This window comes from Rhincodon typus, chromosome 25, assembly GCF_021869965.1.
Source record: "Rhincodon typus isolate 14 chromosome 25, sRhiTyp1.1, whole genome shotgun sequence".
Classification (NCBI taxonomy): Eukaryota; Metazoa; Chordata; class Chondrichthyes; order Orectolobiformes; family Rhincodontidae; genus Rhincodon; species Rhincodon typus.
Genome location: NC_063356.1, coordinates 40,122,601 through 40,138,133, shown reverse-complemented (window position 1 = coordinate 40,138,133; position 15,533 = coordinate 40,122,601). Strand labels below are relative to the sequence as shown.

At 39.8% G+C, this 15,533-nt stretch overlaps 1 protein-coding gene across 15 annotated transcripts in view; it reads left to right on the top strand.

Annotated features, from left to right (window-relative positions):
- The window catches only part of csde1 (cold shock domain containing E1, RNA-binding), an 87,961-nt gene continuing 72,428 nt past the window's right edge, over positions 1-15,533 (top strand). For 6 of the 15 annotated variants that reach the window (XM_048611877.1, XM_048611868.1, XM_048611874.1 and 3 more), the window contains exons 1-3: positions 621-639; positions 8,228-8,592; positions 10,257-10,383. In XM_048611877.1, the coding sequence (XP_048467834.1) occupies positions 10,282-10,383 (102 nt within the window). In that variant the 5' untranslated portion in view covers positions 621-639; positions 8,228-8,592; positions 10,257-10,281. Of the gene's footprint in view, positions 57-616; positions 640-720; positions 971-8,227; positions 8,593-10,256; positions 10,384-15,533 lie in introns of those variants that run through there. The other 9 variants (XM_048611876.1, XM_048611875.1, XM_048611878.1 and 6 more) reach the window with 5 other exon arrangements.

Genomic DNA, 15,533 nt, shown 5'->3' with positions numbered 1-15,533 from the left:
GTGATTAAATGGCGCCTGTCGTCTTCCCCCTGTCCCGTGTGGTTTCCTGGGCGGCTGTGAGTGTGATATAGGGGCAGTGCGGCCGGTTGATGGGCGGACGGGCGCGGAACAGTGGCCAGGCGGGGGTTGTTGGCGGCGGTTGGTCCAGGCCGAGCTGTGCCCGGGCTTGCCGAGCTGCGCCATCGCGGGGGGAACAGAGCGAGTTGTGCTTTCTGTCCGTCATGTCGTCTCAGGCTCGGGGGTGCGCCATCGCTTTGTGCGTCGGTGTCGAGTGGTTAAAGGAAGAGTGTTTGCCTGCGGGGATATAGTTACCGCCCCACTTGTTCTTCCTACACATGATAACCTCAGCGTTCAGTTGAATTTTTTTTCTAACCCGCAATTCGGGTGAAAATTTCTTGCCTGCGTGTGGGTCACCTTTTATGGGCTGCCGTTGATGAATGGCGTTCAGTGCCAATCGGTTGCCGACGTAAGGGCGGGATTTCCTGCGTCGCGCAGCGCCCTCTGTGAGCTGTAGTCCTCGCTTCCGAGTTGTTTGGTACCTGGGAGGAAGGGCGGGGCGCCTAAGGACTACAAATACCAGCGTGCATAGCGCGAGGATGACTGGCTGGTCTGCTGGGCCTCGGTCGGCTCATGCACGAAGTAGGTGCAATTGCGCAACTCTTGTGTTTGGTGCCTTGTAAACAACGTGCGCAAGATCATGGGCGATATCTGCAGTATTGTGCTTAAACACTGAAGGCTGTGTTTTCCGTTAACTAATGTTAAATGTCGAATTGAGTCTCCTGCAATTATCCTTTTGGGACGCCCTTTTTTTTTGGTGAAGAATAGAACAAAGGGTGTATACGTAGGGGCAATGGTGCTGTGTTAGGCGAATATTGCTTCGAGCAACCGAAGGATTTCGTTCTGTAAAGTTCAAGCTGATGTTTTGAAATTTCGCGCAGTCGTTTATTTTCAATAAGCTTATAAATATTAGGTGTGTAAAACGATCGATAGGTTCAATATTGTAATAGTCGTTGCATTGGTAGTAGACTTAATCCTTCGGATTTAAGTATTTTTATGTATTCATAAGATGAGTCTCGCTGGCTAGGCCTGTCCTTAATTGCCCAAAGGGCAGTTAGGACTCAACCATATTGCTGTCGAATCACATGTAGGTCAGACCAGGTAGGGGTGCTAGCTTCCTTCCCTAAAGGACAGTAGTGAACCAGATGGTTTGACAGTGGATTCGTGGTCAACATTTGATCTTTGACTCCAACAAAATTCTATCATATGTCATGGCAAGATTTGAACCCTTGTCCCCATAGCATTATTTGAGACTCTGGATAAACAGTCCTCTGATAATACCATGAGGCCATCACCTCTCCAGTGTAACCTTTTGTGAAGTCCTCTTCAAAGATGGGGGCTGACACACACTTTTCTGTCTACACAAGAATTAAAATCTTGCCAACCTAAAAGTGTATGTTAATTTAAGCAATTTAATACCTTTCTTATGAATTATAGAACAATTAAAATATAGAAGTCTGCTAGGGTGAAGTATGCCTTAAAACTTGCAGGGCTGTAGTACTTGAAATTGTCTAGCTGTGATTAGCTACAAAGATGTCTGGGAGAAGGAGGATCAAATGAGTCAATATCTGTTCAAGTTTTATCTAGGATTTCATTCTGCAGAGGTCTGCATGTGTGCATTGGTGATTGCAATCAGCCCTCACTGTAATTTTTTTTGTAGCAGTCAGTGTAGAAGCTCACTAGAGGAGAATGGCCATTTGGGTCATAAACCAAAGAGGAATCTGTTCATGCTCAGTTTCTGAGAGAACTGAGACATTTGAGAGAAGCGAAGTATAAGCTAGACTGAGTCACGTTTTAATGGCATGATTGGTAAAATTGAGTCCTTACCAAAAGATATTTTAAAATTACTAAGTGCAGTTGTGCCAGCTAATCATGGTACATGAGTTTTGTCCTTTTAATAAATTGAGTCTAGATTGAGTTGTAATCAAAGCAATAGTTTGCCTTTCTATCCCCAGTTCCAATGTACCATGTGTACAGAGCATGTTTATGTCCTTTTCTAATTGTTACCAGTGTTTTGCTGTTACTCACTTTTTCTCTTGATCTTTTAATTATGCAGTACTGTGATTGCAGGAGTATTGACCCTCCATACTTTCTCATTTAGGTAGCTAAGGCTATCTTATACCTCAGCTGCGACCCTGTTTTCACAGCAGAGAATGGCTAGAGCAGAAACCATGGCCTTATTCTTCTGGTGTTTTAAGGGATTTTGATGTAATTAGGAGTGGTGTTTTGGCTGAGAGTAAACTTAAGGGTTGAGCCTGCAACCCTCCTGGGCATGGCATTTTCATCAGGGATTATTCATATACAGCATGGCTCCATTCTTAAAATTGGGATTCATATACAGGTAGTAATAACTAAGTTGTTATACTTTCCAGTCCTTTTAAGTGGGCAGCCTGTGCACTATTTGACTGTATCAACATCCATTGAATTTAAATTGCTTGGAGTAGATTTAATTAATTTATTTGTCTGTTTTGTATTAGCTATTGAAATCTTGAGGCGGGGGGGGTTAAAGCAGTGTTGCCTCTCTTTTCTGCTCTTGATGTCTGTGTAGCTGGAGTCGTGAGCTCAGTGACAAGGTGATTGGTGCATTACAGTATGTTTTGCTAATATGTAGTAGTATTCAAAACCTTAAACCAATTAAAATATTAGGTTAGTTAATCTTTAACATGTATGAGTGATTTGTAGCAAATTAATGACTTTCGTCATGTTTCGAGGATGATTTCAAACATGAAATCATGTCCTCTCATTGGTTCAGACTTTACAGATAAATTTAATGGAATTAGAAGTTAAATAGGGATTACATTTTCACTAATTTGAAATTTAAAGCAGCAACTGAAATTATTGACCCCCTATAAAAGCATTACACATGAAGTAAAATGGTGCCCAGTTGTCAATTTTGGCTCTTTCTGAAGAAGTTTTGAAAGAATATTAATTCCTGCTTCAGCTAATTTTTAAGATGATGGAATTTGCCCTTGAAGTTTCAGGATAGAATGTGCAGTCTGTTCCCAGGCCTCTGCAGTGATGCTCTGTAACCAGCACTGAATGGTATCTTGCTTTTTGACTGCTTTTTGGTTAACTGGGTTGAGAAATGGTGTCTTTTCTGGTATTACAGCTGTGATTAGAACAGGGTGTGTAGGGAATGAAAGTTTTAACTTGCAACTATTGCCCCGCATTGTAGTTGTAAATTCTAGAACCTTGTTCTGTTCACCTTTTTTATTGTACATAAGATGTCTCTAATGAATCCATTGTGGGAATTTGTCCTTTGTTCTTCATTCTTCATGTATTTGGGCTTACAGAATTCTTCTGAGGTAATCTTATGGTTTGAAATGTTTAGTGTTCTGTGATACTCTGGATGAGAAAAGATAATCAGACCCATATAGACTTCCATTTTATTGCTCATCTGGCCTAAATTCAACATAGGGAATTCTGTATCGATCAAAGGCGGTCAGGCTAGCCTGAGAGGCTCCAAATTCAAACTACTTCCTAAAATTATTTGTTCTGCCTTCTGAGTGCTAAAGTAGACAGGAAGCAAAGACTTTATGGTGGGACAGTTGAGGAGCAGTGGAGGACTTTCAAAGCAAGGTTTTCCAAGTGCTCAGCAAACGTATAGACCAGTGAAAAGGGAGGATGTAGAAAAGGGGTAATCAGCCATAGCCTCCCTTATTTCCTTGGGGATCTATGAAATTAAAAGATACGGCGTACAAAGTGGCAAAGACAAGCAGGAAACTAGAAAACTGGGAAAACTTTGGTCAACAGCCACAAAAAAAAAGCCATAAGGAAAAATAAAACATTGAGAGCAAACTAGCTCAGAATATAAAGACAGATAGCAGAAGTTTCTGAAAACCTATAAAATGAAAGAGTGGCTAAAGTAAATATTACTCCTGTTTTAGAGAATGAGAAGGGGGATTTAATAATGGAAAATGAGAAAGTAGCAGAGGCATTGAACAGATATTTTCAGTCTTCAGTGGAGGACACTAATAACTGTCAATAATTGACAAGGAGAGCAACGTAGGTGAGGACCTAGAAACGGTCATTATCATGAAAGAGGTAGTGTTGAGCAAGCTAAAGGAGCTAAAATCACAATGAGGCAGTACGCACCCTGCATTTGTGTGTATTAATCTGATTGTTCAATGTATTAATGCAGTCTCCTGGCCCTGATGGAATGTGTCCCAGGGTACTAAAAGAGATGGTGGGAGAAATAACAAATGCTCTTGTGGTAATTTTCTAAAATTTGCTGGACTCTGGGGCAGTTCCAGCAGATTGGAAAACAGCAAATGTGATGCCACAGCTTTTTTCTTTTTTTTTTTGAAAAAAAAAGGTAGACAAAAGATGAGGAATTATAGGCTGATTAGCTTAGCTTCTGTAGTGGGGAAAATGTCTTGCTATTTCTTCCTTGATAGATTCAAACATCTAGATAGAAATTGTCCCATTGGGCAGACGCAGCATGGGTTCATGAAGAGCAGGTCATGTTTAACTGACTTACTGGAATTCTATGAAGAGATTGCAAGTTTGGTGGACAACAGGCGCCAGTAGATGTGGTGATCTAGATTTTCAAAAGGATTTTGATAAGGTGCTGCACAAAAGGCTGCTGCATAAGATAAAGGTGCACGGTGTTACGGGCAATGTATTAGCATGGATAGAGGATTGCTTAACCAACAAGAAGCAAAGAGTGGGGATAAGAGTGCTTTTCTGGTTGGCAATCAGTGACTAGTAGTGTGCCTCAGGGATCAGTGTTGTTTACAGTTTACATTGATTTGGAGTTGGGGACCATGTGTAGCGTGTCAAAGTTTGCAGATGACAGTAAGATAAGTGGTAGAGCAAAGTGTACAGAGGGGTGTAGATAATTTTAAGTGAATGGGCAAAGGTCTGGCAGATAGAAAACAATGTTGATAAATGTGAAGTCATCTATTTTGGTAGAAATAACATTAAAAAGGACTGTTATTTGAACAGTAAAAAAATTGCAGCTTGTTGCTGTGCAGAGGGACCTGGATGTCCTTGTGCATGAATTGCAGAAGGTTGGTTTGCAGGTGCAACAGGTAATTAAGGTAAATGGAATTTTGTCCTTTTGTGGCTAAAGGGATCAAGTTCAAAGCAGGGAGATAACGTTGCAGCTATATAGGCTGATGGCTGCACCTGGAGTACTGCGTGCAATTTTGGTCCTGTTACTCAAGAAAGAATGTTTTGGCCCTGGAGGGGGTGCAGAGGAGATTGACTAGGTTGATTCAGGAGTTGAGAGGATTGGTTTGAGGAGAGACTGAGTAGACTGGGATTATATTCATTGGATTTTGAAGAATGAATGGGGGGGGTGAATCTTATAGAAACATAAAATTATGAATGGCATAGACAGGATAGAAGCAGGGAGGTTGTTCCACTGGCAGGTGGAACTAGAACAAGAGGGCAATAGTGTCAAAATTAGCGGGAGCAGGTGTAGGACTGAACTGAGTAGGAACTTCTTCACACAAAGGGTTGTGAATCTGGAATTCCCTGTCCACTGAAGTAGTTGAGGCTTCCTTGTTGAATGTTCTTAAAAACGATAATTATTGAACCGTAAAGGAATTAAAGGTTATGGTGAGAGAGAGTGGGTAAGTGGAGCTGAAGTGGTGAAAATAATCAGCCATGATTTAATTGAATGGCAGAAGAGCCTCAAAGGGCCAGGTGGCCACCTACTGCTTCTGGTTCTTGTGTTCCTTTTTTAATAAAATGTTAAGATGCTCTTTCTGCAGAAAGGGTGAAATGAATTCTGTATCTCAATCATTGACTGCTTTCTTAATTTTAAATAAGGCAATGTCTGAATCTGTAAGATCCAGGTCTGTTATGTATCTCCTTGATTATTTGGACCCTTAAACACTTCAAATATCTGAACCAATCCCCTTAAAATCTGTTCTTCGCACTGAATCCAAAGTGGAGTTGAAAGCTGTTATTTTCCAGTGCACGTGGGCCAGTGTTTATGCATTTTGAATATTTCTGGTATCTGTTCTTAGAAGTTGAGGTGGCACCAGAATTATGCATCATATTCCAAATAAGGTTTCATTAAAGTATTGTAGTTTGGTTTTGAATATTAGAATCTACTGTATAGATTAGCATAGGCTAGTCATTTCTGTAGGTCTGTTTATAATCACAATGAGGCAGTGTGCACCCCGCACTTGTGTGTATTAATGCTGTCTGCTTGATCCATTCGACAATGAGTTCTTTATGGCCTGCTGCTCATAGCTCGTATTTATGTCCCTTAGTCTGTACTTGGCCACAAAGTAACCTTTTCTCCATGTAGTTTCAGCAGAAACTATTCAAAATGTTATAGATCTGTTGAGTTATATCTGATCTTCTTTCTAAAGCTTGCACGTTGCTTGCCAGAAATCTGTTCATATTGGTTCCAGCATCCTGATACTGTGTTTAAACTTTTTAGGAAGTAATTGGATATTACTCCTCAGTCGCACTTCCTTCCAACTTTAGTCCGTATAATGCATGTTTCAACTTATTGTATTCTGCATGTGTGTAACTGCACAATCTATATTTATAAAAAGACAGATGGCCCCACTTTCCCAGTCCTTCCAATGATTTCAGTTTATTTTCTTCCAAGGTTCTAAGCACTGCAAATTTGTTCAGTCCCCAGTTGTTAGTAAACAAACAGATAGGAACCAAACACTAAGCCCTTGTCACCAGATCAATAAAGGAACAGCCCTATTCAAATTACACCTTAGTTGTGATCCATTTTGCATTATCTTTAGCACCAAATGGTTTTTAAACTCCTGCTCTCATAAGACACTTATCAAAGGTTTTTAGCATAGCTAACATTGTCTCCAGAATAAATGTAACACCAGTGGTCCTCTGAACTCTGTGACTGATTTTGTTTTATGGGTGACTGGAAGGCCATTGGTGCATTGGCAAACTTGTAAAGATGCACTATACTCAACATTGTTACTTTTTTTGTTCCTTCCCTATGTTTTCACTGACCTATATGGTGCCCAAGCAAGCAATATCTTGACTTTTAAAATTCTTAACCTTGTTTGCAAATTCCTTTGAACTCTTCCCCACTTCTAAATGTCTTCCAGCCCCATAGTATGCACATCCAGGTATTAATCTGATAAATTCTGTATTAGAAAGCTGGCACTTTATTTATTTTACGTATTTGCTATTCTAATCTATACTTGGATCCCCAAGTCCCTTTTGATTGTCCTTTGAATCAGCTATTAATGTTGGGGAAAGTCCTCTGTACTATTGCTTGTAATTAAATCATGCACTATTGTTCATTCGTGTGCTGAAATCCACTTGCGATAGTTTAGCCCATTCATGTTATACACTTCTGTGTACATTGTTTACAATGTCATCTATCTTTGTGGCATTGGAAAATTTACATGTTACGTTCTAGTAAATCATCAGTCATCCGTGAGTGTGGTAAATGTTTGCGGGTCCAGCATAGATCTCGAGTCAGATCCTGTGCGTTGGAGTACCTATATGTTATTGCTAAGCACATGTCCAGCTTCCTAACTGGATCAGTAATCTTACCTTCTGATCTTCAACGTTAACTTTGTAAGTGACTATTAGGTAACAATACAGTTGATGCTGGGTTTCTGAAATAAAAAATTCTGGAAAAGGTCCAGGTGTATCTATGTGGACAGTGTTAACTTCAGACTTTTAATTCTGCTTTTCCTTACAAATGCTACCTGATCTGAGTATTTCCAGCAGTAGAAAATTCCCTTTCATGGACTTGGGTGAGATTCAATGGCTTTTAAAACTTTGCAATATGGCTTTAACCCAACTTTATATTTTCCCTCTGCAGTTATTCCTGTGGTCTTGCGTTGAATTAGGCACAAAAGCCAATACATTTTTAATAAGAACTTCTGTTTATGATTTGCCAGTTATTTTTAATGTGAGCCTTTTCCCTCTGCTGATTTAAATCTTAGATGTAGGTTGAATCTTTCACCCATGCCCATCTGATATCTCCTAAAGCTGGAGGCAAGTACTCAGAACAACTACTTACAGCTGTAGCATCATTTCCAGATGTCCTTAATAGAAGTTTAAGATGTCTGACTGCAGGCAATGCAGTTGTCTAGAACATGTTCATTGTTCTTATTTGTACAAATGTTTCAGCATTCTGACCACTCTAGTTCTTAAATGAGTTAGCCAGAAATTATGCTTTGCCATTTTTTAATGCTGGTTCTTTTTCTCTTTTCAGTATGAAGTGAAATAGAACTGAATTTACCATCTGAAACTGCTGCTTCATGTTCGGATCACGTTGACAGAAATAAAATAAGCTGAAACAACCAAAGAGCAAACTGCAGCTAAAGAAAACTTGATCTGAAACCGAAGTTTGTGCCTACTCAACAGCCTATAAAGAGCACTTCACAACGCTGCTAGACCTTCTACTCTTCTCAGTGCTGCCCTGGGACACTCTCCCTAGTGCAACAAGAATAGGAATTCTCTGCTAGCTTGATAGATCCTTCTCTCTGCCCCTTTGACCACCTACCATTTGAAACTTCTTTGTGTGTGCTAAACAGTTCTGAAAACAGTACAAAGTGCAATATTCAACATCACCAGAAGGTATGTAATTCACCTGATACTTACTGAAAAGAGACTGACCTAATCCCTGGTAGCAAAGTCGAACTGCTCATCTCCTTTGGAAGTCCACAGTTAAGAATTTGATTGAAAGAGAAGCCAGTAGCCTCCACCCTCTTTGGTTTTCACCTTTTAGACTTTACCTTTTCCAAAGGTAAACTGCATTTTTATAGCCTGTTCAATGAGGAAAATGTTGTAAGATATTTCACATGAAAAGACAGCTCCAACTAGTCATGAAAATATTAATGATAGTCAAGTAAAGACTTGGTCGATTAAAGTAGATTTTTGAGGAGATCTTGCTATTTCTTTTCCAGCAGTAAAAAAAAATGTTTTTGGGGAGGAATTTTGAATAGAGCTATGTGGTTGACAGATTTATTACTGATCATCAAAGGAGGGGAAAATGTATAAGGCCAACAGATATGGGCTTGGACCCAAGGCTATAGGAAGTTGGAATGACAGCATGGAGAATGGAGCAAGCTGTGCTCGCATTTGTAAATTTTTTTTTCTCTTCACCTTTCCCCCGCAACTCACTTGATGCTGCCCAAGAAAATTCTTGGAAACAGAACGAAAATCTATTTCAGCACAATTTAGCTCCACAATAGCTCATTGCCACTTACCCCTGTTTTGTTCAGGGGTGTGCAGTGGTAGCATGAGTCATTTTAAAATGTTAAGTAATAAAGTTCTTGTAAAATAAATCTCTCCTTGCCAAAATGCCCTGGAAGGGAAAAGACTACATAAACCACACTAGTAGATGTCTATATGGGCAGAGTTGTAAAAGTGCAAATGTCAAGTTGTGGTATTGTCAGAAGGTTGACTAAGTATTTTAACTAGTTAAGTAATTGAACAATAAAAAGTAGTAATAATGACAAATGAATGAAAATGCTATTGTACCTTCATGATCTCATCTGTTGCTTCTGCAACAGTGTTCCAGGTATGCCCTTTTTCCTCAAGTAAGGGTCTCCCTTCTTCTCCCCACTCCTGTTGCCCCCAAAAAATTTGGTACTCCACCCTTTCCACCATTTCCTTGCACTCACCTTGTCTTCACTTGTTTGAATACATGTGCTTGACCCCAGTATGATTATAGAATATAGTTTTCACCACATCTAGAATTTTGCTTGTGTTGTCAATTTTCGTTCCTAAAGATTGTTTAATTTTGAGTATAGTTATCCAGCATATTATACACATTGGCATTAGAGCAATAGCTATTCCCACGAAATATTTTGCCCCAAGTAGAATGTGGGATCCTATACAACAGTATGAACAGTTCTTTAGAATGTTCTGCTTTTTTTAACCTTGCATTTTATTTGTAATTGGTAATTGAGATGCTTTTTTGCTTTTAGGTGAGAACGTAAAATAATCCTAATTACTTGCACAAATTTATAGAAATTGAGTAGTAACATTATCTCCTATACTTCATCTGTTCTGTTAAAATCCAACAAATTGTAACTGTGATTTTTGATAATATGTAGCCAGCCTGTTAAGTATTTTCATAAAATTCTAGCTATAAAGGATGCCTTTTATTTTCAAAGAAGCAAAATATTGTGTATTTTGGAAATCCAAAATAAGTGTTGGAAATACTCAGGTCTGGCAGCATTTGTGAAGAGAGATAGAGGTAATGTTTCAAGTCAAATATGACTCTCTTTCTTCAGTTCTGAAGAAATGTGATAAGATTTAATGGCGTGGAAAGGAGAGGGGGCCAAAGAACAAAAGGAAGGTCTGGAATGGAGAAGAGGGCGATGGAAAAACGAGGAGAATGGAATAGAATCTTTGCAGGAGGTATGGTGTGAGGAACTGCACTTTTTGGGAGCTGTATGAGTTGGGTTTATATCAAATAGCTGATATCTACCTTGACAACACTTGTCCATCTCACCTGGTTTAATGTTGCAAGCCTCTGCAACAATGCTTCTGATATCTTCCTTTTCCTCAACTGAAGTTTCCCCCATGCCCACCCCTGTTCTTTCACTCACCTTGTCCTCACTTTATACCACACCAGTGTCTATATTCAAGGGATTATCCTCTGCCATTTCCATCACCTGCAATGTGATGTCACTGCCAAACCCTTCCCTTTTTCCCTGTCAGCATTTTGAAGGAACATTTCTCTCTGCAACATCATGGTCTACTTGTCAATTCCCCGCAGCACTTTGCAAGCAATTGCAGGTGATGTTGCAACTGCCCTTGTACGTCTTGCCTTCTCACTGTCCAAGCCACAAGCTTTACATCTCGGTGAGACATGATTGCACTGCTTTCATTTAGTATGCTGTATTGGCTGTTTACAACAGGATCTTGTGTATCAGTGCAGCTTAGACTGAATTGCAAAATACCTCTGCTCAGTCCACATGCATGACTAAGCTTCTGATTGCTTGCCATTTTAATTCACTACCTTGTTGTCATGTTCACATTTATCTTCTGCCTACTGCAGTGTTCCAGTGAGGCTTAATGCAAGCTCGGAACATAATTTCATCTTTTTATAAGGCTGTATTATAGCCTTCTGGACTCCTGGCCATAAGCTTACTCCCCCATTTTAATTTTTTTTTGCCATGTAACGGTCTTAAACTTGTTTTTCATGTCTTTTGTGGACAGAACTGTTTTGTTCTGCCACTCATGATCACTGATCATATGCTGTTTCTTTACTGCTTTTACCACCGCTTTGTTTTTTGTTCCATGGCATCTTTGTTTAATCTCTGCTAACTTCTACATTTATCCCAGACCTTCCCCTCTTCTTCCTTTGCCTTTTCAACAATATAAAACCTATGATATTTCTGCCTCCTGTTTTGGTTCTGAAAGAGAGTTGTGTTCGACTTGCTGTTAACTTTGTTTCTCTCTTGACCTGAGTATTTAACACTTTCTGCATCTATTTTCACATCCTGCCTATTTTGCATCTCATTAATAATAGTTCTTTTCTAAGACTTAAGCATTTTAGCTATTCCAATATTATGCAAAGTATATAGTATAATGCAGAATTTTTTCAATGTCTGCTGAATGTAACCTTTTAAATGATTAAATTATTTGTACAGATCATGGATCAAGTTATGATTTGTAGGATCAAAGAAGTTTCGATCCAAGTGTTTGGATTCCGCATAATCAAAAGGGGAAAAAAAAATCAGGCTTTAAATTTTAGATGTCAGTTAATTAATGTGAAGCAAAAGTAATGTAAATATTTTCTTTGTTTAAAGTCAACTTCTACCTCATTATATATGTTATTTATAGCTAGCTAAAGTTTGGGGAGCATTGTTTATTCTACAAAGAAATTCCTAAGCTGTGACAGTAATGTGACAGAAATTCAGTTTTGTACTGTCTGTCTACAAGGCATGAAGTAATTAATTTGCTTCAAAGTATAATGTGTTCTCTTTTAATCAAACAATCCACAAATAAAGATTTGTATCGATTCCATAACCTGTTTCTTGTCCCTCTCACTGGTCAGTATGTACGGTTGTTTTCAAGAGTGAGGAATTTCTGCTGTTCTCGAATTGTAACATTCAAATCATGAAATTTCACCCTTTTTTAAAAACAGTCTTATCTCTGCCACTTACTGCTGTTGGTCTACCAGTAGTGAGGCTGGAAGAAGGCCTGGAAGTATTCAGCCTTGCGCTACTCCCTATCTAAATGATATCTAGGCCTGCAGCTCAAGCAGCTTTACTATTAAGATGACACTGCTGACTCCTCTTCCACCTGCTCCAGGTTATTGGTGTCACTGGCTGCCAAGTTGCCCATCAGCTGATATAAGCACCAGTGCAACTTTAAACAGCTGCTTCTTGGTAACCGTACAAGTGAAGTGGTGGGAAAAATGATTAAAATAGGTGCAGGGTGACTGGTGCAGAAGTAATTCGCTAAAGGGCTTTTTTCTTTACTCTACTAGTTGCACCTTTTAGAAGGTGCGTGTGACTGCCACTATGACGGTGGTGTGAGGGGAGTGAAAGTTGAAAATGGTTGTTGGGGGTGTCAAGCAAATGAGATGATGACGAGCTACTTGTGTTGGAGTTATTCTCCAATTGCCTGAAAGGTGTGTTCCATTTCATCCTTCACTTGTGCCTTTTCAGATGGTGGATGGCAGAGCTCCTAGCTTCCGACCTCTTTTGTGCAGCCTCAATTTATAGGCTAGCCCAGTTCAGTATTAACTCCATTGAATGCAGTGAGGTGAAGGCTAGATTTTTAAGAGACGGTCATTGCGCAGTGCATGCGGCACGGAAGTTCCTTGCCCCTTTTCAGCCCAGGTCTTGCCTCATTTGACCATGGACACCTTCAGTATCTGAGGAATTGTGAATGGTGCTGAAATTGCAGTCATTAACGAACATCCTCACTCCTGATGTTGTGGAAGGAATGCTGCTGAAGGTGGTTGGAACTAGGACATTATCCTGAGGAATTCCTGCAATAATGTACTGGAACTGAGATGACAACAACCACAACAATCTTCCTTTGAGCTAGGTATGACTTTAATCAGTGAAGTGTTGTCTCTTGATTCCCATTGATTCCTGTTTTGCTTGGGCTCCTTGATGCCATACTTCAAATGCTACATTGATGTCAAGCATAGTCATTGTCATCTTAAGGAGTTCAGTTTTTTTTGTAATCTGTTTGGACCAAGGTTGTAATGAGGTTAGGAGCCATGTGGCCTTGGCAGAACCCAAATGAAGTATCAGTGAGCAGATTATTCTTTGCAAGTGCAGCTTGATAGTGCTGCCAACAATCTCTTCCATCACTTTTTTGTAGGTAAACTGAGGGGACGGTAATTGATTGGGTTGGATTTCTCATTTGGCTGCATATGCTGTGTGCACAATGTGCCAAATTGACCAGGTGGCTGACAGCGTTGAAGCTGTGCGCCCCCAACAACTAGTTCTGGAGCACAAGTCTTCAGGACGATTGCTGGAATGTTGTCAGGACCCATATTCTTTGCAGCATCTGGTGGATCCAGCTGTTTCTTGATAGGATATGCAGTGAACCAAATTTGCTGAAGGATTGCATGGTGGGGACCTCTAAAGGAGGTGGAGATGAATCATTCATTCAACACTTCACCTGAAAGTGGATGCAAATGCTTCAGCATTGTCTTGTGCTGAGACAAATTAGGGATGTTTTATTGGAGGAGACAAGTCCACATGTTTAATTGCTACTTCCACAGTTTAGTGTGGAAATAGACCTTTGTAACTTCGCAGGTTAACAAATCATTTTTTAGGTATGCCTAGTGCTGCACCTATGTGCATTACTGCACTCTTCATCAGAGTACATATCCTGGTTTGATGTTAACGCTGGAGTGGAGGCTAAGCAAGACTGAGGCTACAAGATTGTTTGAGTACAATTCTGACAGTCTCCGGGGCTTTAAGGATGTCTGCTTTTATGAGGTCTGTTTGAAGTCTCTCTCACATAGCACAGTGGTACCACACAATATGATGGAGGGTATCCTCAATATAAAGATGGAATTTCATGTCATATCTTTGTATTGTCAGCAAATTTGGTACCCATACCTTCAAAGTGTCAGATTGTGAAAAGTGGAGATCCCATCACTGATTTTTGTGGTGCACCATCATTGTATCTTGGCAACCAAAATGATCATTATCCCAGTTGATTTGTCAGTATTCTTTCCATGTCATGTTTGCAATAATCTATGATCAAATGCCTCCTGGGAATCAAAGTACTGTACAATGCTGGTTTTCCCCCTTTCCACTGCACTTGGCTACGTGCATTCACTTTTGGTTCTGAGGGGGACCTCCTCGCTGGTCAACACCCTGTTCTGTTCTTAAGAACAAAGGCACTCTGGAACTCTAGCCTCTGCCTCAGTATCAGAGAGTGTGCTAATGTTTTATTTTAGGACTTTTTTTTTTTTTTGTTTCAATTTGTGTTATACTAAATACTCCAGAGGACAAACCTTCATTTTCAGAAAAGTTGTTTTTTCACTCCACTTTTTGTGGTGCTTTCTCCATCTTTACTGATGGATTTTGATTAACCATGATTCTGTTTTGACATATGATGGGAAACATGACTGGACCTTGTTCCTTTTAATTGTTTCTTGAATCTCCTTTTTGGGCATTTTGTAATTATGGGTGAGTTTGACCTTTTACCAAATCCTTATCAACTCCCTCAGCATGTAGATGTTTACTACTACAACAACTACTTCTCCTGATAACAAATAGTATTATGGTTGTATTTTCTTTTAATTAAACAAATATATTCTCCACTGATCCTATTTAATAATGCTTGTCTCTCAATGAACTCTGGAGGGGAATGAAGCCTTTCTCCACTAGGTGATTTTTCTTGTCTTTGGATCTCTGTATGGTTATGGGTTTAGGTACCTTGCCAACAGGGGGAAAGGCTTACTTTTTTCCTTTTGATTTAAAAACACGGTATACCCCCATCTATCGTACGTATTTCCTAATAGTAGAATTCACCTTGGCTATTTCTTTCGAGCTACAATCTGGCCCATGATATTATCTTTTGAGTTCCTTTTTTTTTTCACTCTTTTTCTTACTCACAATTCCCATGGGCTAACTTTGCAACTTCCAACATTCTGAACATGACCCAACTTTATTAAATTAGAAACACCTCAATCCTCCAACTCTTTCCATCGCTCTCTCCATATGGCATCCTTTACTGTCTGTCTTATGTCCTTATTACATTGGTAGGAAAGCTTTTAAATTATTCTAAAAGAATAATTATTCAGTTCCCTCAGTGTTTTCAGACTTGAATTGTTTCTCTTTCAAACCTGATATCATTTGGTCCCAGATGAATTTATGCTTAGGATAGCCCCTTTTACCTCTGCTTAATCTTTAGGGCCTTCCACTGATAGGGATGTAGAAATGTCTTGTGCATTACTGATTAATTTACTTTGCGTGAGCAAGGTCCAATGAACTTTTGTATGCCCCACTTGATTCCTGTCAACGACCCCCCCTCTAGACCCCCCCATTCCCCCCCCCCCGCCTCTCCCCTCTCCCCCCCACCCC